Source organism: Onychomys torridus, chromosome 1 (assembly GCF_903995425.1).
Source record: "Onychomys torridus chromosome 1, mOncTor1.1, whole genome shotgun sequence".
NCBI classification, from domain to species: Eukaryota; Metazoa; Chordata; class Mammalia; order Rodentia; family Cricetidae; genus Onychomys; species Onychomys torridus.
Window position 1 is genome coordinate 126934520 of NC_050443.1, and position 22815 is coordinate 126957334.

The 22815-nt window shown below is 56.0% G+C and overlaps 2 protein-coding genes across 5 annotated transcripts in view; one reads left to right on the forward strand and one right to left on the reverse strand.

Annotated features, from left to right (window-relative positions):
- The first annotated feature begins 1351 nt into the window (after positions 1–1351).
- On the forward strand, positions 1352–8297 carry Rcor2 (REST corepressor 2). Its single transcript, XM_036203784.1, has 12 exons — positions 1352–2262; positions 2928–2984; positions 3258–3338; positions 3571–3623; positions 3712–3873; positions 3985–4109; positions 4200–4269; positions 4349–4564; positions 5933–6010; positions 6898–6955; positions 7083–7309; positions 7408–8297. The coding sequence occupies exons 1-12, from the start codon at positions 2136–2138 to the stop codon at positions 7720–7722; spliced, it is 1569 nt and encodes a 522-aa protein (XP_036059677.1). The 5' UTR covers positions 1352–2135; the 3' UTR covers positions 7723–8297.
- Positions 8298–8435: 138 nt separating this feature from the next.
- Positions 8436–22815, reverse strand: part of Mark2 (microtubule affinity regulating kinase 2) — a 68606-nt gene continuing 54226 nt past the window's right edge. The window contains exons 4-19 of one of the 4 annotated variants that reach the window (XM_036203747.1): positions 20117–20165; positions 19811–19876; positions 19622–19692; positions 19358–19414; positions 18491–18727; positions 17713–17832; positions 17508–17607; positions 17314–17426; positions 16331–16463; positions 15946–16118; positions 15680–15777; positions 14831–14992; positions 14041–14298; positions 13071–13097; positions 11122–11166; positions 8436–10509 (exon numbers count right to left, since the gene is read on the reverse strand). In XM_036203747.1, the coding sequence (XP_036059640.1) occupies positions 10149–10509; positions 11122–11166; positions 13071–13097; positions 14041–14298; positions 14831–14992; positions 15680–15777; positions 15946–16118; positions 16331–16463; positions 17314–17426; positions 17508–17607; positions 17713–17832; positions 18491–18727; positions 19358–19414; positions 19622–19692; positions 19811–19876; positions 20117–20165 (2070 nt within the window). In that variant the 3' untranslated portion in view covers positions 8436–10148. The remainder of the gene's footprint in view (positions 10510–11121; positions 11167–13070; positions 13098–14040; positions 14299–14830; positions 14993–15679; positions 15778–15945; positions 16119–16330; positions 16464–17313; positions 17427–17507; positions 17608–17712; positions 17833–18490; positions 18728–19357; positions 19415–19621; positions 19693–19810; positions 19877–20116; positions 20166–22815) is intronic. The other 3 variants (XM_036203764.1, XM_036203757.1, XM_036203772.1) reach the window with 3 other exon arrangements.

Genomic DNA, 22815 nt, shown 5'->3' on the forward strand with positions numbered 1-22815 from the left:
TGCTTTGCCTCTTGGAACAGACCCCTTCAGGTCAGATCGTCTCTGGTTCATTCATTCTTTCTTTGTTCCAGATCTCCCCATCCTGGGGCTTGGTGCCCGGCTCATGATTTAAAGGGAGGTAAAAGGCCCTGTAACTCTGGCCCGAGGTGTGGCGGGCAACGTGGCCACTGATGCCTGGGTGGCCCTATGTGGCCCGATAGTGCTGAAGTCGGGTGGGGTCATGTCTGCCTCTGTCGGCCGCGGGCAAGGAACCCCCAGGAACAGGACGCCCCAGCCAGGTCGTGGCCTGACCACAGGACCCCGGCCAGTCGGCCACAGCCAGTGGGTGGGGGCGGGGATCCCCGGTTGGGGCCAGGGCTGCTTCTAAATTTAGGAACCTGATTACAGAGTGGCCAAGGAAGGGAAGGGAGAGGAGGGTGAGAGTGCAGGCTCGGTCTGGGCATAGCGGGGTGTGCCTGGGCAAGGCGTGTCCAGGAGTCCGGGGCTCCTCGTGGGAGGGGCGGCGGGCGGGGGCTTCGGCCTGTGTGCGCTGCAGCACGTGCCCCAGGCGGCGGGGACGGGCACAGGCGCAGCTCGCAGGCTTCGAGCTGCCGGTGAGTGCGCTGGCTCTTTGTGTGCCTGGCAGGGTGGCTGGGTCTGGCTTTGAAAGTCTCTGCCCACCCCCTCCCCCAACTCCGTCTGTGCCTCCCAACCGGCTTCCCTGTCTGTCACTCTGCCCATGCCTGTCCGGGGGGAGGGGGATGCTGCTTCCAGCTGGGGTGACAGTGAATCCTGTGGGGAGCTCGCCCCCTTCAACCCAGACCTTGCCTATAGCTTCCATGCCCATTCCTCTTTGGCACCACTGATTTGGGGCGCAAACTGCAGCAGTTAAGAGACACAAGGGTGACCCCTGGGGACCCACAGATCCAGCAGGAGTCAGGTTCCGGCCCAGTAGCTCTTGGAGAAATTCATCTCGCGCCTGTCCGGCCTCCCATCCGCTTTGGCCCCCAAGGGCGCATGAAAGGGGGGGTCCCCCTGCGGAAGGGGGGGCAGGGAGTTCCTTGGCAGGAAGAGAAATGGAAGGAAAAGCTGGGCTCCACCCGGGCGGGCGGGCGGGCGGACAGGCGGCCTCTGGGCCCCCGGGGCAGACCACAGTAATCGGAGCCCACTAGTGTGTGGAGCCGGTGTGATTGTGGGTGGGGCTGACCCCGGGGCTCCTCCTGGGGGACACTGAGGTCTACCCACAGGGGCAAAGTCTGAGAGCTCAGAGGCACGAGGGGCGCTCCCTGGGGGGGTCCGCGGGCCCCATCCTGGTCCTGACCCCACCCCCTGGAGGTCTAGCCCCGGCCCTAGGCCCCGCCCCCGGGCCCTCCCTCCCACCCCAGGGCCAGATGTTCAGCTGGCGGAGGCATCGACTGGGGGAGGGGTGCTGAGGCCGCAGCCGGCACTACTTCCCTGCCAGCAGCTTCATTGTGTGCGCGAGGAGCGAGCGGCGGCGGAGAGCGGGCGAGCGGGCGGCGGTAGCGCGAGCGCGGCGGGGCGAGCGAGCGCGCCGGGGAGGGTGCGAGGCGGCGCCCGCGGCTGCGCTCCGCCCGCCTCCCGGCAACTCTGCTCCAGCGCCGCACGCCGTGCGCGCCGTCCCGCCGCCAGGGCCCCCGCGGGCTGGCGTGGCTGCCGTGGGGTCCGGCTGGGCAGGATTCCCCTACTGGGGACCGGGCATCCTCGGCACAGCCGAGGGGCGCGGAGCCCGCAGCGGCGGCCACTGCGAGGCAGCCCTCGCCGGCCGAACGGTGTGGGCAGGCGCGCGGCGCGGCTCCGGGGCTCCCCGAGGGCAGCGCGCCCCGATTCCTCCCGGGGGAGCCCCAACCCCGAGGGGCGCACGGAGCGAGTGTGCCCCCGGCCGTGCCGTCCTCCACGTACCCCCACTTCTTCACAAACTTTTGTGCCGTCCTCGCCCGTGGGGGTCGCAGTGAGCGCTAGGGCAGCCCTCCGGGGCCCCGACCTCTCGGACCCTAGCCACGCTGACCTCCCGCCTCTCGTAGCCTCAGTGGCGACCTCTCCAGGCCGGGCCGGGTGCAGCACTCGAGGCAAGCGCGGCAAGCTCCGACGCTCTCCAAAGGCTCCCGCGCCGCCCCCCGGGGCAGCCGGGCGGGGTAATGCCCTCGGTGATGGAGAAGCCCAGTGCGGGCTCCGGGATCCTGTCCCGAAGTCGGGCCAAGACGGCACCCAACGGCGGACAGCCGCACTCGGAGGATGACAGCAGTGAGGAGGAGCACTCGCACGGTGAGCCCGGTGGCCTAGGGTTAAAGGCGCGCTGGTCCGGGGAGGGGACACGGGAGGTGGGGAGGGGAGAGTTGCGAACCACAGATGGTTTCTGCCGCTCCTGAATTGCAGCCTTTGCTTTCTCATGCCTGGGGCTGCCGGCATGGGGAATCTACAGCCTGGGCCGCTGGCCACCCACCTCCCCTTTGCCCTCAGTCTCTGAGGGAGCTTAAGGTGCCTCTCTTGGATGGATTGGGTCCCGTATACCTTGCCACCTTGCCAGGGACTGAGGTCTGATGGGGCCAGGGGCTGAAAAGACACCTCCATGCGGAGCTGTGAAGCTCATGTGGTGGGGAGGAGCCCCAGGTTCCCCGCAGGGACCACTCCAGGTCTAGGGGTAGCCCTCCAAGCCTCCACCCCCGAGCCAGAACAAAGCACTTTGCTCTGGCCTGGGCTTTAAACTGTCCTCTTAACCCCCTCCCCCCCCATGGCCATGACTAGGCAGGGTCTTTCTCCCAGTCCCCTCCGTCTTGGAGGGTTGCTGGGGGGACCATCAGGGAAAAGTGAGTCTCCTGGGTGGTGGGGGCCCTGAGTGGTCAGAAAGGAGAACTCCAGATCAGCTACCTCCCCCGCCATATTCTCCCCCCACTTCACTGGAGTCTTGACTGCCTCCTCTGGCTCCACAGACAGCATGATCCGCGTTGGAACCAATTACCAAGCAGTAATTCCGGAGTGCAAGCCTGGTGAGTGGCAGGACAGACATGGAGGGAGGGGTGGAGGCCCATGGCTTGGCCTGCAGCCCCACCTGGGAACTCTTGGCTGGCTCCTGCTTGAGGGACAGGCGGTGGGCGGGGTGGGTGGCCCCGTGGCACTGTTACTTTTCCTGCTCTGCCTTCCTGCCGGAATCTGTGCTCCTCCTTCCCTTCTGGGCCTTACCTCCCAGCTTGACTGTGTTGCTCAGTGGTCTCCTGTTCCTGTGAGTGCTGCAAAGCCAATTCTGCTCTTCTGACTTTCAGAGAGCCCAGCGCGCTATAGCAACAAGGAGCTGAAGGGGATGTTGGTGTGGTCACCCAACCACTGCGTATCGGATGCCAAACGTGAGTCGTGTGGACCCGCTCAGCCTCAGTCTTGGGGGCAGGAGCCCTGCTCTTCCGGGCCAGCACTTCCTTAGAAGTGGGCGTTAGCCCCATCTACATGGAAGTCTGTGGTAGGAGCATTGCCATGGAGCTTGAGACCAGCCTGGGCAATATAAAGAAGGGGGCTGTAGGCTGACAAGTGGTGCTTGCTTTGAGGGATTACCCTCTGTGACCCCAGTCCTTCCCCCTGCAGTTGACAAGTACATTGCCATGGCCAAGGAGAAGCATGGTTACAACATTGAGCAGGTGAGCTGGGGGTCCTGAGCGATGGGAGTGGGACAGGGTAGAGCAGTACCGGGGTGGCAGGACCTGAACTGCCTCTGTCCTGGGCCAGGCACTTGGCATGCTTCTGTGGCATAAACATGATGTGGAGAAATCCCTGGCTGACCTGGCCAACTTCACCCCCTTCCCTGATGAGTGGACAGTAGAGGATAAGGTGCTATTTGAACAGGCCTTTGGATTCCATGGAAAGTGCTTCCAGCGGATTCAGCAGATGGTAAGACTTGTGTCCGAGGCCCATTGAGTGCTCCTCAGCCCTTCAGTCCCAAGCAGCTTACCTGGGGCCGGAGTCTCAGGTGGACTCCTGTTTCTGGCCTTGCCTCCCCAGCTACCTGACAAGCTGATCCCCAGCCTGGTGAAGTATTACTACTCTTGGAAGAAGACCCGAAGTCGAACTAGTGTGATGGACAGGCAGGCCAGGCGGCTGGGTGGCCGCAAGGACAAAGAAGACAGGTGGGGGGGGGGGTTGTTGGTAGGGGGCAGGGGCTGACAGTGTGTTGGGTCGGGCCTTCCCTCATTTTCCCCCTGGCCCTGTGTCAGCAGTGATGAGCTTGAAGAGGGACGAGGAACTGTGAGTGAGGGAGAGCCAGACACTGGAGACCCCAAGCGAGAGGTGAGGTCCCCAGCTGCTCTGCACTGGCCACCCCTCAACTCGGCCTCAGACATACACAGTGTTCTTTATCTCCGTTTAGCCTCTGCCATCTCGACCTCTGAATGCACGGCCTGGTCCTGGGAAGAAGGAGGTTCAGGTGTCTCAGTACCGCCACCACCCACTTCGAACTCGGAGACGTCCACCCAAGGGCATGTACCTGAGTCCTGAAGGCCTCACTGCAGTATCAGGAAGCCCAGACCTTGCTAACCTCACACTCCGAGGTCTCGACTCACAGCTCATCTCTCTTAAGCGCCAGGTGGGGGCCCAAGGAAAGGGAGCCATGCAGAGGGCATCATCAGCTCCTGAGACCTGTGTTGGGACAGCTGAGGTGTAAGGGAAATGGTGCAGTGCTTGGCTTGTCTCTGTCCCACTGTCAGGGATTCAGGATAACTTGACATTCTTTTCTGGTGTGTGTGTGTGTGTGCGCGCGCCCATGTATGTATGATAGATGCATGGCTCTTGTGCCTTGGTGTTCACATGGTTTGTTCTTTCTGCCTTTTCCTGAGTTCTGGGTAGCAAACTCAAGTTGTTGGGCTTTGTAGCAAGTTCTTTTAGTACCTTTACCTGCCTGTCTGGCCCGCTCCCTGGCCTTTTTTTGGGGTGGGAGTGGGGAACCAGGGTCTCATGTATTCCAGGCTAGTCCCAAACTTGCTCTGTAATAGAGGATAACTTTGAGTTTCTGACTCCTGCCTCCAACCCCCACCTCCAGTGCTAGGATTACAGGCATGTACCATCATGTTCTATTTATGAAGTTCTGGGGATCATGCATGCTGGGCAAGCAATACCAACTGAGCTACTCTCTAGCTCTTGTAGACTTTAAACATAGGCAGGTGGCTACCCTTGGCTACATAGTGAATTTGAGGCTATCTGGGGGATATGTGAGACCTTATCTCATTTATTTTGTTATTATTATTTTGTGCGAGGGGCCCAGACTCCCACATGCCATAGTGTGGAGGTCAGACAACTTGTGGAGTTGGTTCTCTCTACTAGTTAGGTCCTGGGAATCAGACTTGGGTCAGGATTGGTGGCAAGTACCTTTTAAGGGTATGCAAGATGTATGTATGTGTATATGATACGTCTATGGGCACAGGTGCCACGTGTTCACCTTCACGTGAGTTCTGAGGATCAAACTTAAGTCATCAGGCTTTGTGGCAAGCACTTTTTCCTGTCTTTTCCACCTCTCGGCCTCTTGGCAAGCCGCAAGACTTGGTCTCAAGTAAGAAAGCTGGGTGCTGTGGCAAGCATTAGTAATCCCAGCACTTGGGAGGCAGAGGCAGGAGAATCAGGAGTTCTCAGCTCTATAGCAAGTTTGAGGCCAGCCTGGGCTGTGGTTCCCTGAAAAACAAAACAAAACAAAACAAAACAAAAACCAAACCAAACCAAACCAAACCAAACCAAACCAAACCAAAAAAAACCAAAAAGACAAAAACAAAACAAAAAAACCCCAATCAAACAAAAATGTCCCACCAACATGAGCAAATCATCAGTGTCCTATGATTTTGACGGAGGAATGGGCTGGATGGTGGTGGCAGTCTCCAGTGCTCTACTGGGGGAGAAAGGACCTGGGGGAGGGGGTGGTCCTTCCCAGGATGCAGAGGTCCATGCTCCTTTCTCCTTGGCCTAGGTTCAGAGCATGAAGCAGACCAATAGCAGCCTCCGACAAGCACTGGAGGGTGGCATAGACCCTCTCCGCCCCCCTGAGGTAAGGCTGTTATGTTCTTTGAGTACAAAAGGGGGTTTTTCCCTAAAGGCAGGACAAAAATGAGGAGGGGTCTGACTAGGAAGCATACCACCCCCCCAGACAGGGTTTCTCTGTGTAGTTTTGGTGCCTGTCCTGGATCTCATTCTGTAGACCAGGCTGGCCTTGAACTCACAGAGAGAGATCCACCTGTCTCTGCCTCCTGAGTGCTGGAATTAAAGGTGTGTGCCACCACCGCCCTGTGGAAGCATATGTTTCACATTTATTAACTTGGGTGGGGTGGAGTCAGATGGGACCTGTCATAGTGCATGTGTGGTTGGAGGGATAATTTGTAGGAGCTGGTTCTCTTTCCATGTTGTGGATCCTAGGGATCAAACTTAGGTCATCATGTTTGATGGAAGAAGCCTTTACTTGCTGAGACATCTATAACCAGCCTCCACATACTTATTTATTTATTTTATTTTTTTTTTTTTAGACAGGGTTTTTCTGTGTACCCTTGGCTGTCCTGGAACTTACTATGTAGACCAGGCTGGCCTTAAAATCAGAGATCCACCTGTCTCTGACTCCCAAGTGCTAGGATTAAAGGTGTGCGCCACCACTGGCCTGCATACTTTTAAAGATTATTTCTATTCACGTGTTGAGTGTTTGTCTACATCTTTGTAAGTGTACCACATGTATACCTGCTGTCCATGGAGGCCAGAAGAGGGCACCAGATACCCTAGAGCTGGAGTTTCAGATGGTTGTGAGCCTCCATGTAGGTGCTGGGAACTACTGACGACAGGTTCTCTCCTGGAGCAACCAGTGCTCTTAACTGCTGAACCATCTCTCTATCCCCTCCCTCCCTTTACATATTTTCAGTATAATAGTTATTTATATTCCTTGCTTTTCAGGCCAGTACCAAGTTCAATTCCCGCTGGACCACAGATGAGCAACTTCTGGCTGTACAAGGTGGGTCAGGCAGTATGGAAAACTGAGAACCCTGGAGACCTCTTAACCTTTCCAGGAGTTGAAGTGGAGGGAAGTAAATAGTTCTGGGGGGCATTTAACAGTCTGCTGCCCTTTTTGATCCTCACAGCTATTCGTAGATATGGCAAAGACTTTGGGGCTATTGCGGAGGTGATTGGGAACAAGACTCTGACCCAAGTGAAGACCTTCTTTGTGAGCTACCGTCGCCGCTTCAACCTGGAGGAGGTGCTGCAGGAATGGGAGGCTGAGCAGGATGGGGCGCCTGCAGCTCCAGCCCCCATGGAAGAGGCCAGGCGAGGGGCTCCTGGGCCAGCACCAGCCCTAGAAGATGATGAGGTGAGAAGCAGGGGGCTCAGTCTTGAGAGGAGAGGTCAATCTCTAGGGCTGCCCAGCATGTGTGGGAGCAGCCTAATCACCCTTTTCTCTCCCCTCAGGTCCAGATTACCTCTGTATCAACGTCTGTACCCCGATCAGTACCCCCTGCACCGCCCCCGCCCCCGCCACCTACCTCACTTTCCCAGCCCCCTCCACTGCTGAGGCCACCTCTGCCCACAGCTCCCACATTGCTCCGCCAGCCACCTCCCCTGCAACAGGGCCGCTTCCTGCAGCCCCGGCTGGCCCCCAACCAGCCCCCACCACCTCTCATCCGCCCTGCCCTGGCTGCCTCTCGCCACAGTGCCCGCCCTGGTCCTCAGCCTCCACCTACCCTGATTGGAGCCCCCTTGGAGCCCCCTGCACCCTCAATTTGAGCCCTGGATCCGTCATTGCCCAGAGGCTCCTTGGCTGGATATCTCTAGCATCACTAAGGACAGAAGGGACTAGGGCTTTTGCCAGGTCTTTCAAAGACCCAGAGCTGCCAGTTGGCACAGCTTGGACCTGTGGGTTCTGCATGCGTTCCTGGCAGCTGAGCTTGTCAACCCCCAGCCAGGGGCTAGAGCTCAGGGCCTGCAGGGACTCTGCTTCCTGGCTGTGACTGGAATGGCTGCCTCCTTGCCTGCCTGCCTGCCTGCCTGCCTGCCGAGGGCCTGGCCTCTGGAGCCTACTCTTTGTGTGGGGTAGTGACTTCAGCATGGGGGTGGGGAAGAGGGCAGTTGGGGTGTTAGCTGGCCTCACTCACCTTTCCCTCCTTTTAGCAATAAGTCAGGTGCAGTGGGGAGGGGCTGGGGAGGGGAGACAGAGACCTGGTAGGAAGACCGTTGAGCAGCTGTGGGGGGCCACTTTGTCCACCCCCAAGCTTGGAGAAAGGAGGGTTGGGGACTTAACACAGACATGGGTTTATTTTTCAACATTTTTAAAGAAGAAATAAATGCAACCTCTTAATGTATGCATCTTCATGTCTTTGTGAGGGTGGAAGGGAACTGGCCACCCAGTATTGGCCTCTCCCAGGACCAAGACAGTAACCAATTCACAGGGGCGGGGACTGAGTCCCTGCGGGCAGGGAGAAGAAACAGGAGGTGGCAGCTCAGATTCCAAACATTCTCTTTATTACGTGTTTGATCCAGAGGAGAAACTAAGTGCAGGGTAGGGGGAGAGGGGGCTAGGCAGGGAGGGGCCGCCTTGCCTGGGTGCCCCGGCCCCCACCCCATTTGCTGGGAGCCAAGCCATGCCCTCCTGGCCCCCTTGGAGCACCCGGGCTGTTCCATAGGGCAAGAGGGGGGAAGGAGGAGCCCTTGGTCTGAGACATAGCCAGTGGAACATGGGGCCAGAGGGTTGAGGTTGGCAAGGTCCCTTCCTGGAACCCAAGGACTCAACATGTGGCAGAGTCTGGCCTGGTCTGGAAGCCAAGGTGATGAACGGGTGGGAGGGGGTGACACACGACACTGGGGCTGGGAGTGGAGTCATTGTAAATCAAAAAAAAAAAAATAATAATAATAAAATAAAAAATAAAACCCATCACAAAAAAAAATATACAACTCAGGTGAGGGGAGGGGTAGCCTCTGTAAGACTCCCCCAATTTCTCAAGAACTGAAACAGCAGAGAAATAAATTAAGGGGTGCAGTGGCCACCACCAGCCAAGCGCCTAAGCCACCCAGTCACACACTGGCCTCGGAGGTTAGCAAGCGGGAGTCACTTTGCCCTACCCTATGGAGGACAGAGACTCCTGGACCTGCTGCCCAATCCAGCCTTCCGCCAGGCAGCCACGGAGGCCCTGGACAGTCTCCTGAGAGGAGGGCAGCAGTGCCAGGAAGAAAAGGCAAGGCTGAGAGATGAGAACGGTGCCCAGATTACTGCCAAGGGAGGGGAAGCAGTGGGGTGGTGGTGGTGAGGGGCTGTGCTTTCAGACAAAGATGCCCAGAACCCAGAAGCCGGTGTCCCTGTTCCCAAGCGGCCCCCTGGAAGCTGAGAGCCCACGGCCCAGCCCCCTTCCCTCTCCCAGTACTGGGGTCAGCCCTGCCTGCCTTCCGCCCGAAAGGTGGGAGATGGCACAGACTTCTGAGGAGGGAACAAATATCCCCACAGCAGCTCATGGAAAGAAATGCCCAGCTCTGGGGAAGGAGAGCAGAGGATATGGTATGGAGGGAGCCAGGGTCCCACCGCCCACCCTCGCCAAGGCTGTGCAGTACCCCCACTGGGCCCCAGCGTAAAGGCCTGTAGCCCAAGGGCCTGGGGGCAAGGGAAGGCCACCTCTGGTGGGTTGCTTGGAGGGGAAAGAAGTGGGGAGAGGGGAGAAGCCCAAAGTGGGCCTGGCGGAGGGCCTGCCCGGGAACTCCACCACTCTTGCCTGAGAGTGTTCCAGCCCTGAGCCACCTTCCCAGGAACCCCACAGATCCAGTCTTGACTGTCCCAATGGGGCAGGGAGGAAAGGTGGCCGCTGGGATTTTTTTTTCTTTTTTTTTTTCTTTTTGGTAATAAAAATTTTCTTGGTTTAGGCGAAATACTCTGTGCAACCGCAGTACCGAGGGGGAGCCCTGCCCCCCCCCTTCCCCTTCCTTTGCCTCCTGTAGGGAAGAGGGGAAGGAGGGACTTTTGGGCAGGGGTGGGTGAATGTGAGGGAGGAAGAACCATTTCCCTTCCCCCACAGACATGGAAGAGAAGAACTGAGAAGGACCTGGAAGGGCCAAGTGCCAGCAGGGGGACACACCAATTCATCCCGCAGTTTCTCCAGGGGAATGCAGGTTGGCCCAAGCAGCCAAGTCCACTGGTGGGTCTCTGCTGCCCCCCTCCCGACAGCCTGTTAAAGCTTCAGTTCGTTGGCTATTTTGGAGGCAATGTTTTTGAAGGCCATGGAGGTGCCTGATATCCGCTTAAACCGGACACCGTTGAGAGACAGCCGGGGCAGCTTGCACACCTCCATCTCCCACTGCACAAAGTTCTCGTGGCCTGGCGTGCCATGCATGCACAGCAGCATGTACCGCTCGTGCAGCTCACTCTGGCAGCTGTTGGCGTCCAGCACCTTGCGGATCTCCCGCATCATCTCATTGGGCTCCATAGAGCTCGTGGTCTTCATGCTCCAGGTGAAGCGCAGGGAACGAGGCTTGGCCTCCCGGAACTCCTCCTTCTCCTTGTCGTTACCTCCACCGCCTACGACGTGAGGTCTGTGGAGAGGGCAGAGGGAGGCGTTAAGATGGGGGCTGAGGCATCCCACCCACGAGAGAACCACCCTGGCAGACGGACCCTGAGGCCAGAGAGGAGAGCAGGGAGGAGAGCAGGCACAGCTGGAAGAGGGCAGCGTCCCTTGTCCTGGCACATGGGGCATGCGAGGCCTCTGGCTCTCGTCTCCCAGGCTGGAGGGGGACAAGAGCCCAGCTAGGGTAGGGTGACAGTTCCATGCTGTTAACTGGTTCTCTTCTTTGGGGGATCAGGCAGGAAACAAGTGCACTGAGCAACACCAAGCAGACTGTCCTCCATGAGGATGATGAGGCTGAGCAGCAAGGCCAGGAAGGGTGGGAACCTGGAGCACCCTGCCCTGCCTGCCAGGGCTCCGGTTGCACAATGCACCAGGACCTGAGCAGGGCCCAGAACCACTGAGCAGGGCGTGGGAAAGGGAAGTCTCCTAGGAAAGGGAGCCCCCAAGAGGGGGGCAGGGCGGAATTGCCAGAGAAAGAGCCAGTGGCGGCGGCGGCAGCAGGAGAGAGGAGAAGCAGGAGCTGTGCCGAGCCCGGTGGCTTGGGCAGGGCCAGTCAGTCATGCTGGCCCAGCCCTCTCACCTGAGCGTCTCCACTCGGTCTTTGCTTTCAGGTTCATTCAGGTTCCTCAAAAAACAGAGCGAGGGAGAGTTTAGTCTGGGTTCTCTCGCTCCTTCCACCCTGCAGACCCAGGCGAGGTTGGGTCTGGGGACATTGGGGACATGCCACCAGTGGGGGGAGAGCAGGGGGGGGGGACCCAAACCCAAAAGCTAGTTGCCAGTCATCCACAGGCCAACATGGCTTGGCAGTGCTCCACACAGGCAGCTTGACTGCCCCTTTCTGACAGGGAACCCCAGCAGGGGCTGTCCCTCCCCACATTCCCAGAGATCTGTGCTGATAGAAGGAGCCCCAGCACTGGGGGAGGAGGGTGTGGCTGAGCAGGCACATGTACCCAGCACACAGCCCAGCACCAGTAGCTTCCCTTCCAGCCCACAGTCAGGCTCAAGATCGCTACTGGAATCAGGGCTGGGAGCAAATTTTTGTGCCAATAGCCGGGCGTCAGAATGGTGATGAAGAGGGACTGTGAAAGCCTCTTAGAGGTTCACTGTGTCAGAACCTGCAGTTGTTAGGTAGACACCTGGGATAGGTGCCTGTGGCCCAGTGGGCAAGGCCACTGTGTGGCTAGTTCCCCTACTGCTGGCTGCCAGGCTGGCTGTTCACATAAGGCAAGGGCTGGGCAGGGCCCTAGGGAGGTGAGAAAGAGGTCTGGCCCCGCTGAGCGGCTTCTCCAGCTCCTGCCAGGAAGATGAGTGTGTGGAGCTGGGGTTCGGGGACTGCAGTGGAGAGGGGGGCCAAGAAAGAGGAGAGAGCAGGAGCAGACGAAGCAGCAGCAGCACATGTAAAAGGAGTAGAAGACACAAGACACAGATGCCAACACACACACTGACAGCAGGGCCCGGGTGCAAAGGGTAGGGTTCTGGCTGCTCTCTCCAGGCCCCTATGGGGCAGGCCCTGCCAGCCATGCAGTGAGCTGGGGTGGGGTGGGTGTGTGGGTAGGAATGTCTCAAGATCCCATCTGGTCCATCTCGCCTTCATCTGGGGAGCCAAGGCACCTGCCAGGCAAATCCAGAGCTCCCAATCTGGCCCTTAGTCTGCAGCTCAGTACCTGGCGTACCTAGGCCTGCAGAGGACAAGGCCAGGCTGAACAAGCCAGGCTCTATCCCAGGAAGGGAGACGCAGGAGCAGGGTGTGGGCCTCCTGCTGTTCCACCAGGGCCTGGCAGCAGAATGACCCCTGCCTGAGAATATCCAGCTCTTGGCTCTTTGGCAGGCTCAGGCGACATCTGGAGGAAACAGCCCAGAGGAGAGCGGCATAAGCGTCCAGATGCTGTGCCAGGGTGGGCTGGGTCAGTTCTGCAGCACCTACCAGAAGGGGGCGCTCTACTACATCTATGAGGCAAAGGCTTCGGGGCCTGGAGGAGTCAGGCTAGCCAAGGGACCCTAATGTCCCTGTAGTACTCCAAAGTCCTGTCATGCCATAGTCCAGGGGAGATAGGTCACAGCCTGAGGTTCAGCAAGCCCAGGGCACCCCGATGAGATATGCCTCAACCCCGTGAGGTGACTTGGAGCACATGCACACAACAGGGAAAGGGCCAGAAAGGGAGCCCAAGGTGACCAGACCTGGGTGGGCAGGAGACCATCTTAAAGGGACAGTCCCTGAGGTCTCCTTTCCTCTCCTGAGGACATGCCCTGCAGACCAAGGGAGGCCTCTCACTTTCAGAGCCATTTGCTGCGAGGAACCCAAATGTCCTCTCAGAACATGTATTCCAAGTCCCGCCAGTGTGAGGGACAGTCAGCTTAGGGCTGAGACCCCAACAGACAAGTCTTCATCCCTTTAAGATAGCAGGCAGGAAGTCCACATACACAAGGTAGAAAGACAGGAAGCATCAGCCAACAGAGGAGTTAGTGACAGAGGCAGGACAAGGACACAGACAGACAGACACATACACACAGAGTGGGCTCAACGCCTACCTTCTGGCAAACCTGAAAGACAGATTTCTAAAAAAAAAAACAAACAAAAAAAGACAAAATAAAAAAAGAAATAAAAAAAATCAAACAAACAAACAAAAAACAAAAAACCAACAAGACGGTATGTGGATAAGCAGGTGGGAGCGGGCTTTCCAGGCTCAAGGGTCTCCCCAGTCTTAGAAGAGCCGCTCAGCGAGACCAGAGTCCTGGACTTCAGCTCTGTTTGCCCTGCGGCCTCGCCTATGTCTGGCGGCTTGGATAGGTGAAGGGACAAGCAGCAGGGGTGGAGAGAGGTTTGCTCTCAAAAGCCCCACCTGGTTCTGAACAGACTCCAGGGTTGAATAGGGACAGAGTACCCCAGGAGATCCCAGGGCTGAGCCACCTTAGGCCACTCATCTCTGTGATGGGGGCTCAGGCCTGAGAAGCCTCATGAAGAGATTCCCCACCTGGGTCTAGGCCAGGAAGGCACTGGGACCCTGGCGCTGCAGGGGAGGCCACTGCAGCCCTCACAGCCTTTTCATTTATGGGCTTTGCCCTGGGAAGCCCTGGGGCAGAAGAACATAGTTAGAGCCAGACACAATCAACTGGGGGAGGGAGAACAGGGAAGGAGGTCAAAGGGGCAAGAATAGACTAGGAAAATCTTGTCAACCCAGCCTGGCTCATGCCTCATGACTTTGCAGCTGCGTCACCAAATATAAGTTTCCATGGGAACCCAGGAGAGAAGAGGGGGCTTTTATTTTAGCATCTGAGTTCACACTCCCCTGGAGAGGAGGCGGCATCGCCCATCTGCTTGGGGCCATCGAATTAGGGGTGCCTGAGAAGAGCTGGGGAAAGGCCTAAGAGGATGAGTCTAGGTGCCTAAGATGTTGAGAACAACCCTATTTCTTAGTTCTGCTGAGGCCCCAAGCCCAGCTCTGCTGTCCCCACCCCAACCCCCATGCAAGTGGGAAGGCCTGGCCCCAGCCCCTCTCACCTGCGGACAAACTTGGAGGTGAACTTGCTGAAGATGCTGCCAGAGGCCCCCCGCCGGCCCTGGCTATGGCCAGAGGGAGAAGCTGGGGTCACACCGTAGGGCAGATTCTGCTGGTCCCGCACCTGTCGGAGCTGCCCAGCATGGAAGGTGCTTCGACTGGACACACCCCGGGGGAAATTAGTTCTGTCTGGGGCTCCACCACTGCTGCTGATGTTGTGGGCGGAGGGGGAGGCGACAGGGACACGCTGGGGGGCTGTGCTATGGGAAGAGAGGCAGGGGCAAAGGCACGTGTCAGGTACAGGGAGCCACTGTACTGAGCACATGCAGGCCCTGGGATGGGGATGGGGGAATGTTGGGGCAGAAGCAGCCATCACAGAGGACACAGAAGGGAAGGACTGACCACCGAGGACAGTAGTGAGATGGTCTGGGGAGGAGGGAAGGGAGACGAGGAGGACCCATGTATGCAAGCAGTACAGGCTGAGAGAGTTGGCGTGGAACTGCGTGGGGACAACGAGAACCCTCAAGAGCGTCATGACTGTCCCTAGGGAAAGCTGAGAAGGTTCAGAATGGGACAAAAAGCCTTCCCTCTGGAGCTTCAGGACAGCTTCCCATCCGCCTGTCCTGAGGGGGCTGGAGGAAGAAGGGCATTACTACTGTCTGTGTCCTCTATTTCCTGGCTGTCACTAAGATGACAAAAAGGCAGCAGGTCCCCTAGGTGGGAAGATATTCTAGGGAAGGGGTGGGTGGGACAGGCTGGAGACAAGTGCATTAACTACCCCAGCACACTTGCCTGGGCCGAGGCACCTCACAGTTACTCTCCGTGGGGGGCAACCCAGAGGCCTTGTTGGGGTGTACGGAGGCAGACATGGATTTCTGGTGCTGGCGGGGCCGGGCCGCAGAGACCGCGGCGGAAGCAGAAGCCGTGGAGGCCCGGGACCCTGGCATGGTTAGGCTAGGAGACAAAAGCAGCGGAGAGGCCCGGGTTAAGGGTGAGATTAGAGCCTGGGTTAGGAGGCAAGGGCAGGCAGGGCAGAGCTGTAGCCTCAGTGGGTGCAGGTCAGGCCCAGGGAGCGGCTCCAGGCCAGGGAGAGCTAAGATGAGCCATTACAAGTGGAGGGCAAGGTGAGTAAGCAGCCAGGGAGGCCAGAGCCTGGGAAGAGAAAACCAAAAATGAGGGCAGCTGACTCTCGAGGCCACACGGTCTCTGAGGAAACGTGAGAACAAGGATCTTCCCTCTATACAAAGAACAGGATACTGCTGAGGAGAGACTTCCATTAGGCTCAAAGAGGTGGGATCAGGAATGTAAGACACCAAGCAAGGTGGCAGGCAAGGAGGGAACTCTGCTTCTGAGGCCACAAGAAAGCCCTCACTGGGGAGTCCTGTCCTCAGCTGGGGCCCCAAACACCAAGCCAGAAGGTGCCTAGAGAGATGGGCAATTCTAGACTTTGTGTGGTGAAGAAGCGGAAGGACAGGAAGGAGGGATGGCATGGAGCAGGGAGGGTGGACGGCTGGACTGGACAGGGTCAGGACAGGACTCCTGGGACACTGCTCTGGAGAGGCGGAAGATGAGGCTACCAACAGGAGTCACTGCTCACTGCGAGAAGTGGCCCCCGGCAGGGCAGGCAGTCCAGGTACTCACCTGTCTTTACCGTTCTGGATGGAGGACTGGCCAAGGCTGGCCCTGTCCAAAAGTGGGGAGTTCCTGCTTCGGTTTGTGCTGGTGGAGAGGACGCTGTTCTGTGAGGAATGGAGGGCAAGAACTGTCTCACCGGACCACTGGATGCCCCTGTCCCAAGCCGCTCTGTAGCCTACTTTCTACAGTAAGCTCAAGGACAGCCGAGGGCCAGGCCTCGACAAGGAAGACAGGAGGGAGACCAGGACTGGGGGTGTTAGCTCAAGGCTTACTGTGGAGGGGGTGGGAGTGGTTTTCTTCCTCTCCAGGCCAGGCAGAGGGCTGGCAGGCACTTTGACGGTGCTGCTGGCTTTCCGGCCAGTCTCCTCCTCAGGCCGCTTCATGTCTGCGTTATTACTCTGAGGCTTCTTAGAGTAGGAATTCGAGGTGGGGATGGCAGGGACAGCTACGGGGAAAATGTGAAACGTTTGAGAGGAGGGGTCTGCCTGAAGACCCACTGCGCGCTTGGCCCTTTCTGACCAGCACAGCCCCACTTCACGGAAGTGGAGGCAAGTTATTAACCTGCCCATGGCCAAGCTATTATGAAGGAGCTGAGCCAGGACTGAAATGTAGCTGTTACCCAAGTCCCAGGAGAAAGCTGCCCCCAAGAGCACATACCCTGGTCGCTGGAGCGTCGCTGCTTAGGGTTGGCAGAGACACTGCGCTGGACCTTGTGGGATGGAGATGGGGCACTACTGTTGGACAGGTCAGCTGAAGGCCGGGGCTTCAGAGTGATGTTGTCACCTTCCAGCTGCAAGGCCGGAAAACATGGCTTCAAAGGAGAGTCAAAGTCCTGAGGAGATCCTCCAGATGGACATGCTTGCATGTTCTACCCTGCCCTAACACACAGAGACTTCATTCTACATGACTAATATAGACAGGTGCCCTTGATCACACATGCTCTGACACAGACAGGAACACACACACACCCCACAAAGTCACCATTTCCTCAGAGAGGGCTACTCATGCCTGCATACCCAGAGACATATACACCCATAAGAACACACATATTCAGACTAAGACACCCATCCCTTCCCACAGAGAAACTGGGGCCCGTACCAGGTGTCATGGAGGTATCTCTAAAACAGGTTAAAGTGATAACCAAGAGAGACCCTACCACCACCAGGGCAGGAGGCTGTGAGTACAGGTGGGCACTTAGAACCCAAACTGGCAAAAGAACAATCCTAAAGCTTCCAGATCCATAGCCAAGACAGACCTGTGACACAAAGAAACATATCCAGATACACTGGGGAAGCTTCCTGTAAAACAGACATAGATACACACAGAAACCTAGAGATGGACACTTCCAGACAGACAGACAGATACTGGGCCCTACAGAGAACTTCCAGCCAGATCACCTCAGTCCTTTCTCATCAACACAATGAGCCACCTCAACTCACACCTCAGAGCTCAGGCCTGGCCCAGCCCCACCTCCTCCTCTTTCACTGAGGGCCCTATCTACCATGGAGGAGGCCTCATGTTAATTAAGCAGAGGGGATATGTATTTAAGACATGGGCTTCTGTCCTCATCAGGGGCTAAGGGCTGGGTGCCACCCACAGCATGGGTGGCAGGTCAGGGCCTGAGAATGGAAAGCACGCACCTCAGAACTCTTGTAGCCCAGAAGCAGATAGGTGGCCATCACTTCGTTGTACCTCTGGCTCACCAGCGAGTCCTGGATCTCTTCCCGTGTGTAACCCATTGACACCATCAACTCTGGTGGTTGGGGGAGGGGGGACAGTTAAAGCTGGTCTCCATCTGTGGGCAGGCTCCAGTTCCCAGCCAGCACAGCCTCACCTGTCCGCCGGGGGTCCTTGTAGTCAGGGAGTGGTTCCACATAAGGCTTTAGCTCATCATCCTCGTGCCCCACGTTCATCCACCGATCTTTCATAATTTGCTGGGAAGAGAGGGAAGGGCAAAGTACAGAGGCGGAGGAAACTCAGCATGGGGGTCTCCATGGGAACCCCAGGATTTCTGGCCAGCTGGGTTCTATGCTGCTCACCTCTAAAGTGCCTCTCTTACTAGGATTAAGTATGAGAAATTTCTTAAGCAGGTTTTCACAGTCCGTGGACATGTAGAACGGAATTCGGTATTTTCCCCTCAGTACCCGCTCCCGTAGCTCCTGTGGTTAGAAAATGTAAGTCACCCCAGGTCGAGGGAACCTCACATCCAGGATCCAGAGAAACAGACAATGGAAAACGGGATGCAGAAAGCCTAGGTCACTGAACTCACAAGTGAGGCAACCAAGCCCTACACTCCATGCACTTCTTTAGAGTGCTTCAGAGGGGTGGGTACTGTCTCTTCCAAGACAGGATTGAGACTCTACGGACGTTTTTTTTTTTTAAAAAGAAAAATGATGTTTATTTTGTGGACAGGGTGTGTGCGCGCTACAGTGTGAGTGGAGGTCAAAGGACAGCTTGAAGGAGGTCAGGTTCTCTCCCTCTACTGTGCGGGTCCTGGGGAATCAACCTTTATCCAGCAGCCCACCTGGCTAGCCCCTTTGGGTTGGCTTTTGAGATCTCTCATTCTCCAGCCCAGGCTGGCATGAAATTCTGAATCTTCTTGCCCTGGCCTCTCCACTGCTGAAATTACAGGCATGTGCTACTATATCCAGCAGGGAAGACCATTTAACTGCTTTTTTCTCAGCGGGCCTTTCTCTGAAGCCCTGACTTGAGAAAAATGTGGACAAGCAGAAAGTTACTGAGAGGGCAGAGAGAAGAGCAGAGGCCAACAAGAGATGAAAAATGAAGAAGATGATCTAAGGTTGCACTCCACTCCACCTTGAGGTTCTGTCCATCAAAAGGCAGGGATCCGCTGACCAGTGTATAGAGGATGACTCCCAGGCTCCACACATCCACTTCAGGACCATCATACTTTTTGCCCTGGAAGAGTTCTGGGGCAGCATAAGGAGGACTGCCACAGAAAGTATCCAGCTTGTTCCCAAAGGTGAATTCGTTGCTAAAGCCAAAGTCTGCAATCTTGATGTTCATATCAGCATCCAAGAGTAGGTTTTCTGCCTGGGAGGTAAGATAGTAAGCATCAGAGCCCCAGGTAGAGAACCCTATGGCATCGGTGCAGGAAGGGTCAAGGGCAATGGGAGAGCCACCAGAAAGCCATCTCTAGTTTCAGAACTTTCTCCATCTCCAGGGCAGGGTCAGTCAGCACAGACAGGCTGGACAGGAGGAAGGAATGAAGCTGGGATCTGTATGCCTAGGAACCCTGGGAGCTGCACAGGGCTTCAGAGTAGGCCTATGCTTCTTGGTCATTCCTGCAAGTTCTTTCAGCAATGAGGAGACTCACAGGCAGTACAAATATGAATACCTTGGTAACAAAGATAATGTGTGTATGTCTAGAGAGCAGCTGTGATATCAGAGTCACATTCACACTCTTTCCTAGGTCAGCCACCAGGATGCCTGAAGGACCAGGAAAGCCTGGAGTATTCCCACCATACCTGGCAAGGGCCAAGACTCTATGCTTGCTAGTGCTATGGTGGGAACCTAAGTCTGGGTACAAGGCCATCCCTAAAGACTTCCAGGCCATCTAAAAAAGTAAAAATCAATGGCTGGAGTTTCTGGAATACTCAGAGCTTGACCAAAGGAGAACAGCCAGACCCACAGGAAGGCACAGGAGATACGAACACACCTTACCTTTAGATCTCTGTGAACAATGAACTTCTGGTGACAGTACTGCACAGCAGACACTATCTGAAAGGAAGGAAGAAGGGTTAGCTTGGGGGTCTGAGAGTGAGCCACAGGGATCTACAGAGTGGTCACTAATGGCCTATTTTGAAGTTAGCAAGCAGAGCTCAAAGTGCCTTCCTCTTCTCAGGCCGCCTGCTCAGGCAGCTCCTCTCCTGTGCCAAACCCCAAAGGGAAAGCGGGGCCTACAGCTAAGGGTGGAAAGACACCCACCTGACGGAATTTGGCTCGGGCTTCTTTTTCTTTCATCCTGCCGTGGGCCACCAGGTAATCAAATACTTCTCCTGCAAGAGATGAGATGGGAGAGTACGGTGAGTAGGGTGGAGTGGAGGGTGTGGGCAGGAGCAAGGAGGGAGAAAGATGGAGACGGGAAGTAATAGCAAGAGGCAGCCTCAGCCCTACCGCCACTGGCGTACTCCATGACAAGGTAGAGTGTCTTCTCAGTTTCGATCACTTCAAACAACTTAACTGCAAGAGAAAGAAAGGGCTGTGTTAGGACTCAGGGCACACGTCAGATCCTCTGTGTCCAGACACACTAAGGACCTCTTGAACCACCCGAGTTACTCAGGACAGCCCACAGTACCAGGAGGCAGCTCAACTTCGAGCTGAGCCTTCAGAAAGCAGAGTCTGACACCCTTCAGGACAGAGTCACCCACAAGGCAAGAGAAAGGGCTGTGTTAGGACTCAGGGCACACGTCAGATCCTCACCTATGTTGGGATGATTCAAAACCTTCATTATTCTTACTTCTCGGAATAGCTGGAAGAGAAACACAAGGGTTCATCATGCCTGCTTGATGAACTTATCGGGTCCCCCAGAGCCCCAGTAAGATTTCTTTCTTCTTTTTAAAACAGACCTCCCCTCCTCCCGAAGAAACCAAGCCCAAACCCACAAAGAGAGGGGAAGAGCCAAGAGGGAAGCTGGAGCAGAGCTAGCTCACTACCTCAGTGCTCAGACCGTGCCCTCTTCCACCCCATCTACACCCGGCCTCCAAACAGCAGTTCAGTGCCTCTGTAGGAGAAGAGCCTGAGTCTCTGAATACTTGAGCATTCAGCACTGAGCTCCTCTGCCAGCTCAGAGTCCAAACCTTTCAGCTGTCCCTGTGACTAGAGAGGCGCTCCAAAGGGTCCCCGTGTCAGCTACATGTCAAAGGGCCTGCACTGGGGGAGAGGACTTTCTCTCCTGAGCCTCTGAGGTAGCAACAGAAGAAACCACTCCTATATATAGCTGGTGTCAATTTTAATCAAATCCACCTCCACACACTCACGCTCCCTTTGTGAGACAAAACCAGGGGTTCCAAACCATACATCTCCATACAGAGGATGACAGAAACCTAAAAGAAAGGTTTTGCAGCTTCCCAGGCCTCAACACTTACACATGGACTGGGTGGGTTTGTTTGTTTGTTTTTGGGTGGTGGTGGTTTATCTGGAGTCCTAACCCAGAATGTTGTTTATAAAATATAGTAAAATATACCCCTTTAACGGTATCCCAGAGCTTTCATGGTCTGGAACGAAAGGGGTCTGATCCACCCCCCTCATCAGCTCCCAGGCTTTCCTGCTCTCTCTTCATCCACTGGTTATGATGGTGAAAAAGCAAAGGCTCCTGGCCACCATCACTGGGGACAGATCTGCACTGGTGGCCAGTGCCATTACCACCATTCCACTCTCAAGCATATTCTTTGGTCTGGAGGGGCACTCTTCTGGGACAGCCTGGAGCTTTCTGGGCTTGTCTAAAACCCTGAAGGGCCAATGTCTTCAAAACCTCAAACTTTAGGGAGCACTGCTAAGAAGAAATGTAAACAGAGTGGATGGCAAGAATGAGATTGGCCTTGCTAAGAAAGCACATAAAAAGTCTGAAGTCGCCAGGCGGTGGTGGCACACGCCTGTAATCCCAGCACTCGGGAGGCAGAGGCAGGTGGATCTCTGTGAGTTCGAGGCCAGCCTGGTCTACAAAGCGAGTTCCAGGAAAGGCGCAAAGCTACACAGAGAAACCCTGTCTCGAAAAAAACCCATAAAGTCTGAAGTCCCCCCCTACCCCCGAGACAGGGTCTCTCTGTAGCTTTGGAGGCTGTCCTGGAACTTGCTTTGGAGATCAGGCTGGCCTCGAACTCACAGAGATCCTCCTGCCTCTGCCTCCCGAGTGCTGGGATTACAGGCGTGTGCCACCACCGCCCATAATAAAGGCTTTTTAAAGGGCTATATTTCTGCCCTTGGAGGTAGAGGCAGGAGGAACAGGAGTTCAAGGCTATCCTCAGCTACATGGTGAGTTCAAGTCCAGCCTGGGTATATTAGACTCTGTTTCAAAAAAGAAACAAAACAAAAACTATTTGTCTGGCACTGGTGCCTTCTAATCAATCAGGAAGAAGTAGGGAGAAGAAAAGAGGTAGGGAATGAGATGTCCTGGTTATTAATGGCAACAAGGTAAGCCACGATGCTCCAAGGCTCAAGGCCCATCCCATGCTAGTTTCAGCTTTGCAGGGCTGGAGCCAGTGCACAAGGCCAGACCACCTTGTCTTCCTCCACCCACTCTGAACAGGAGGCCTGGAGATGACAGCGCTGCTTTGTTTGATAAAAAACTCTCAGGGCTGACAGATTTGTGAATCTCAGTTCCAGCTGTAGCATACACACCAGGGGGAAGTCCCTCTCCCCACCCTCATTCTGGGAGCAACTCCCTCCACAGCAGTCCCTGGCTCCTCATCTTCTGCCTCCCATCCTTGTGGCTATTTACATGGTCATGTCCTCCAATTCGCCACTGTAATGTGTTCATAAAAAAAAACTCCCTTGGCCATAACAGACAAAGAACCAGGTTTTAGAAAAAAGTGAGCAGGGGTCAGCTACAGTGGGAAGGCCAAGGGAAATTTGACTAACCTGGGTAGGGGCTGATTTATTTTGCCAGTCTGGAGCCCCCTTCTCCTAAATACCTTAGCTCAGAAAATTGAGGGGGACAGTGTGCTTCCAGTTCTGTCACTTGCAAGCTACTCCCCTGGCACTCAGTCGCCCCTTCTTTTCTCTCACACACCACACCTTCAAGTTTCTTTGATACAGGGTTTGTCCCCACTGGGGATTTTCCTACAACCTAAAGGAGACCCCAGTTAACAAGGTAGTTCAACTTCATCTAGCAAAAGGTGCATACTCCCCAATGAGTATCCAGTAAGAGAGCCTGGAGACCAGGGTAACGAGGTGCCTTTCATCTGTGCACCTTGACACTTAGCCTCCAACATTTCTTCTCTGAAATGGAGCTGGTAAAGAATCCAGAGGCAGGTTCCACTTTTTCCTCCCTGAACCTCTAGGGTACCACTGGATCACTTGGTGTGGCCGCATGTACTCTAGTAATGCTACAGACGAGTGCTTTTACAGAGAGCTGGACACAGGCCAGGAGATAAAATGGTCAGGAAGTAGGTCAGACAGGT

Coding starts and splice junctions, on each gene's coding strand:
- Rcor2 (XM_036203784.1), top strand. CDS start 2,136: ATGCCCTCGGTGATGGAGAAGCCCAGTGCGGGCTCCGGGATCCTGTCC. Junction 4,110..4,199: donor CGCAAGGACAAAGAAGACAG/GTGGGGGGGGGG, acceptor CTGTGTCAGCAG/TGATGAGCTTGAAGAGGGAC. Junction 6,011..6,897: donor ACCCTCTCCGCCCCCCTGAG/GTAAGGCTGTTA, acceptor CTTGCTTTTCAG/GCCAGTACCAAGTTCAATTC.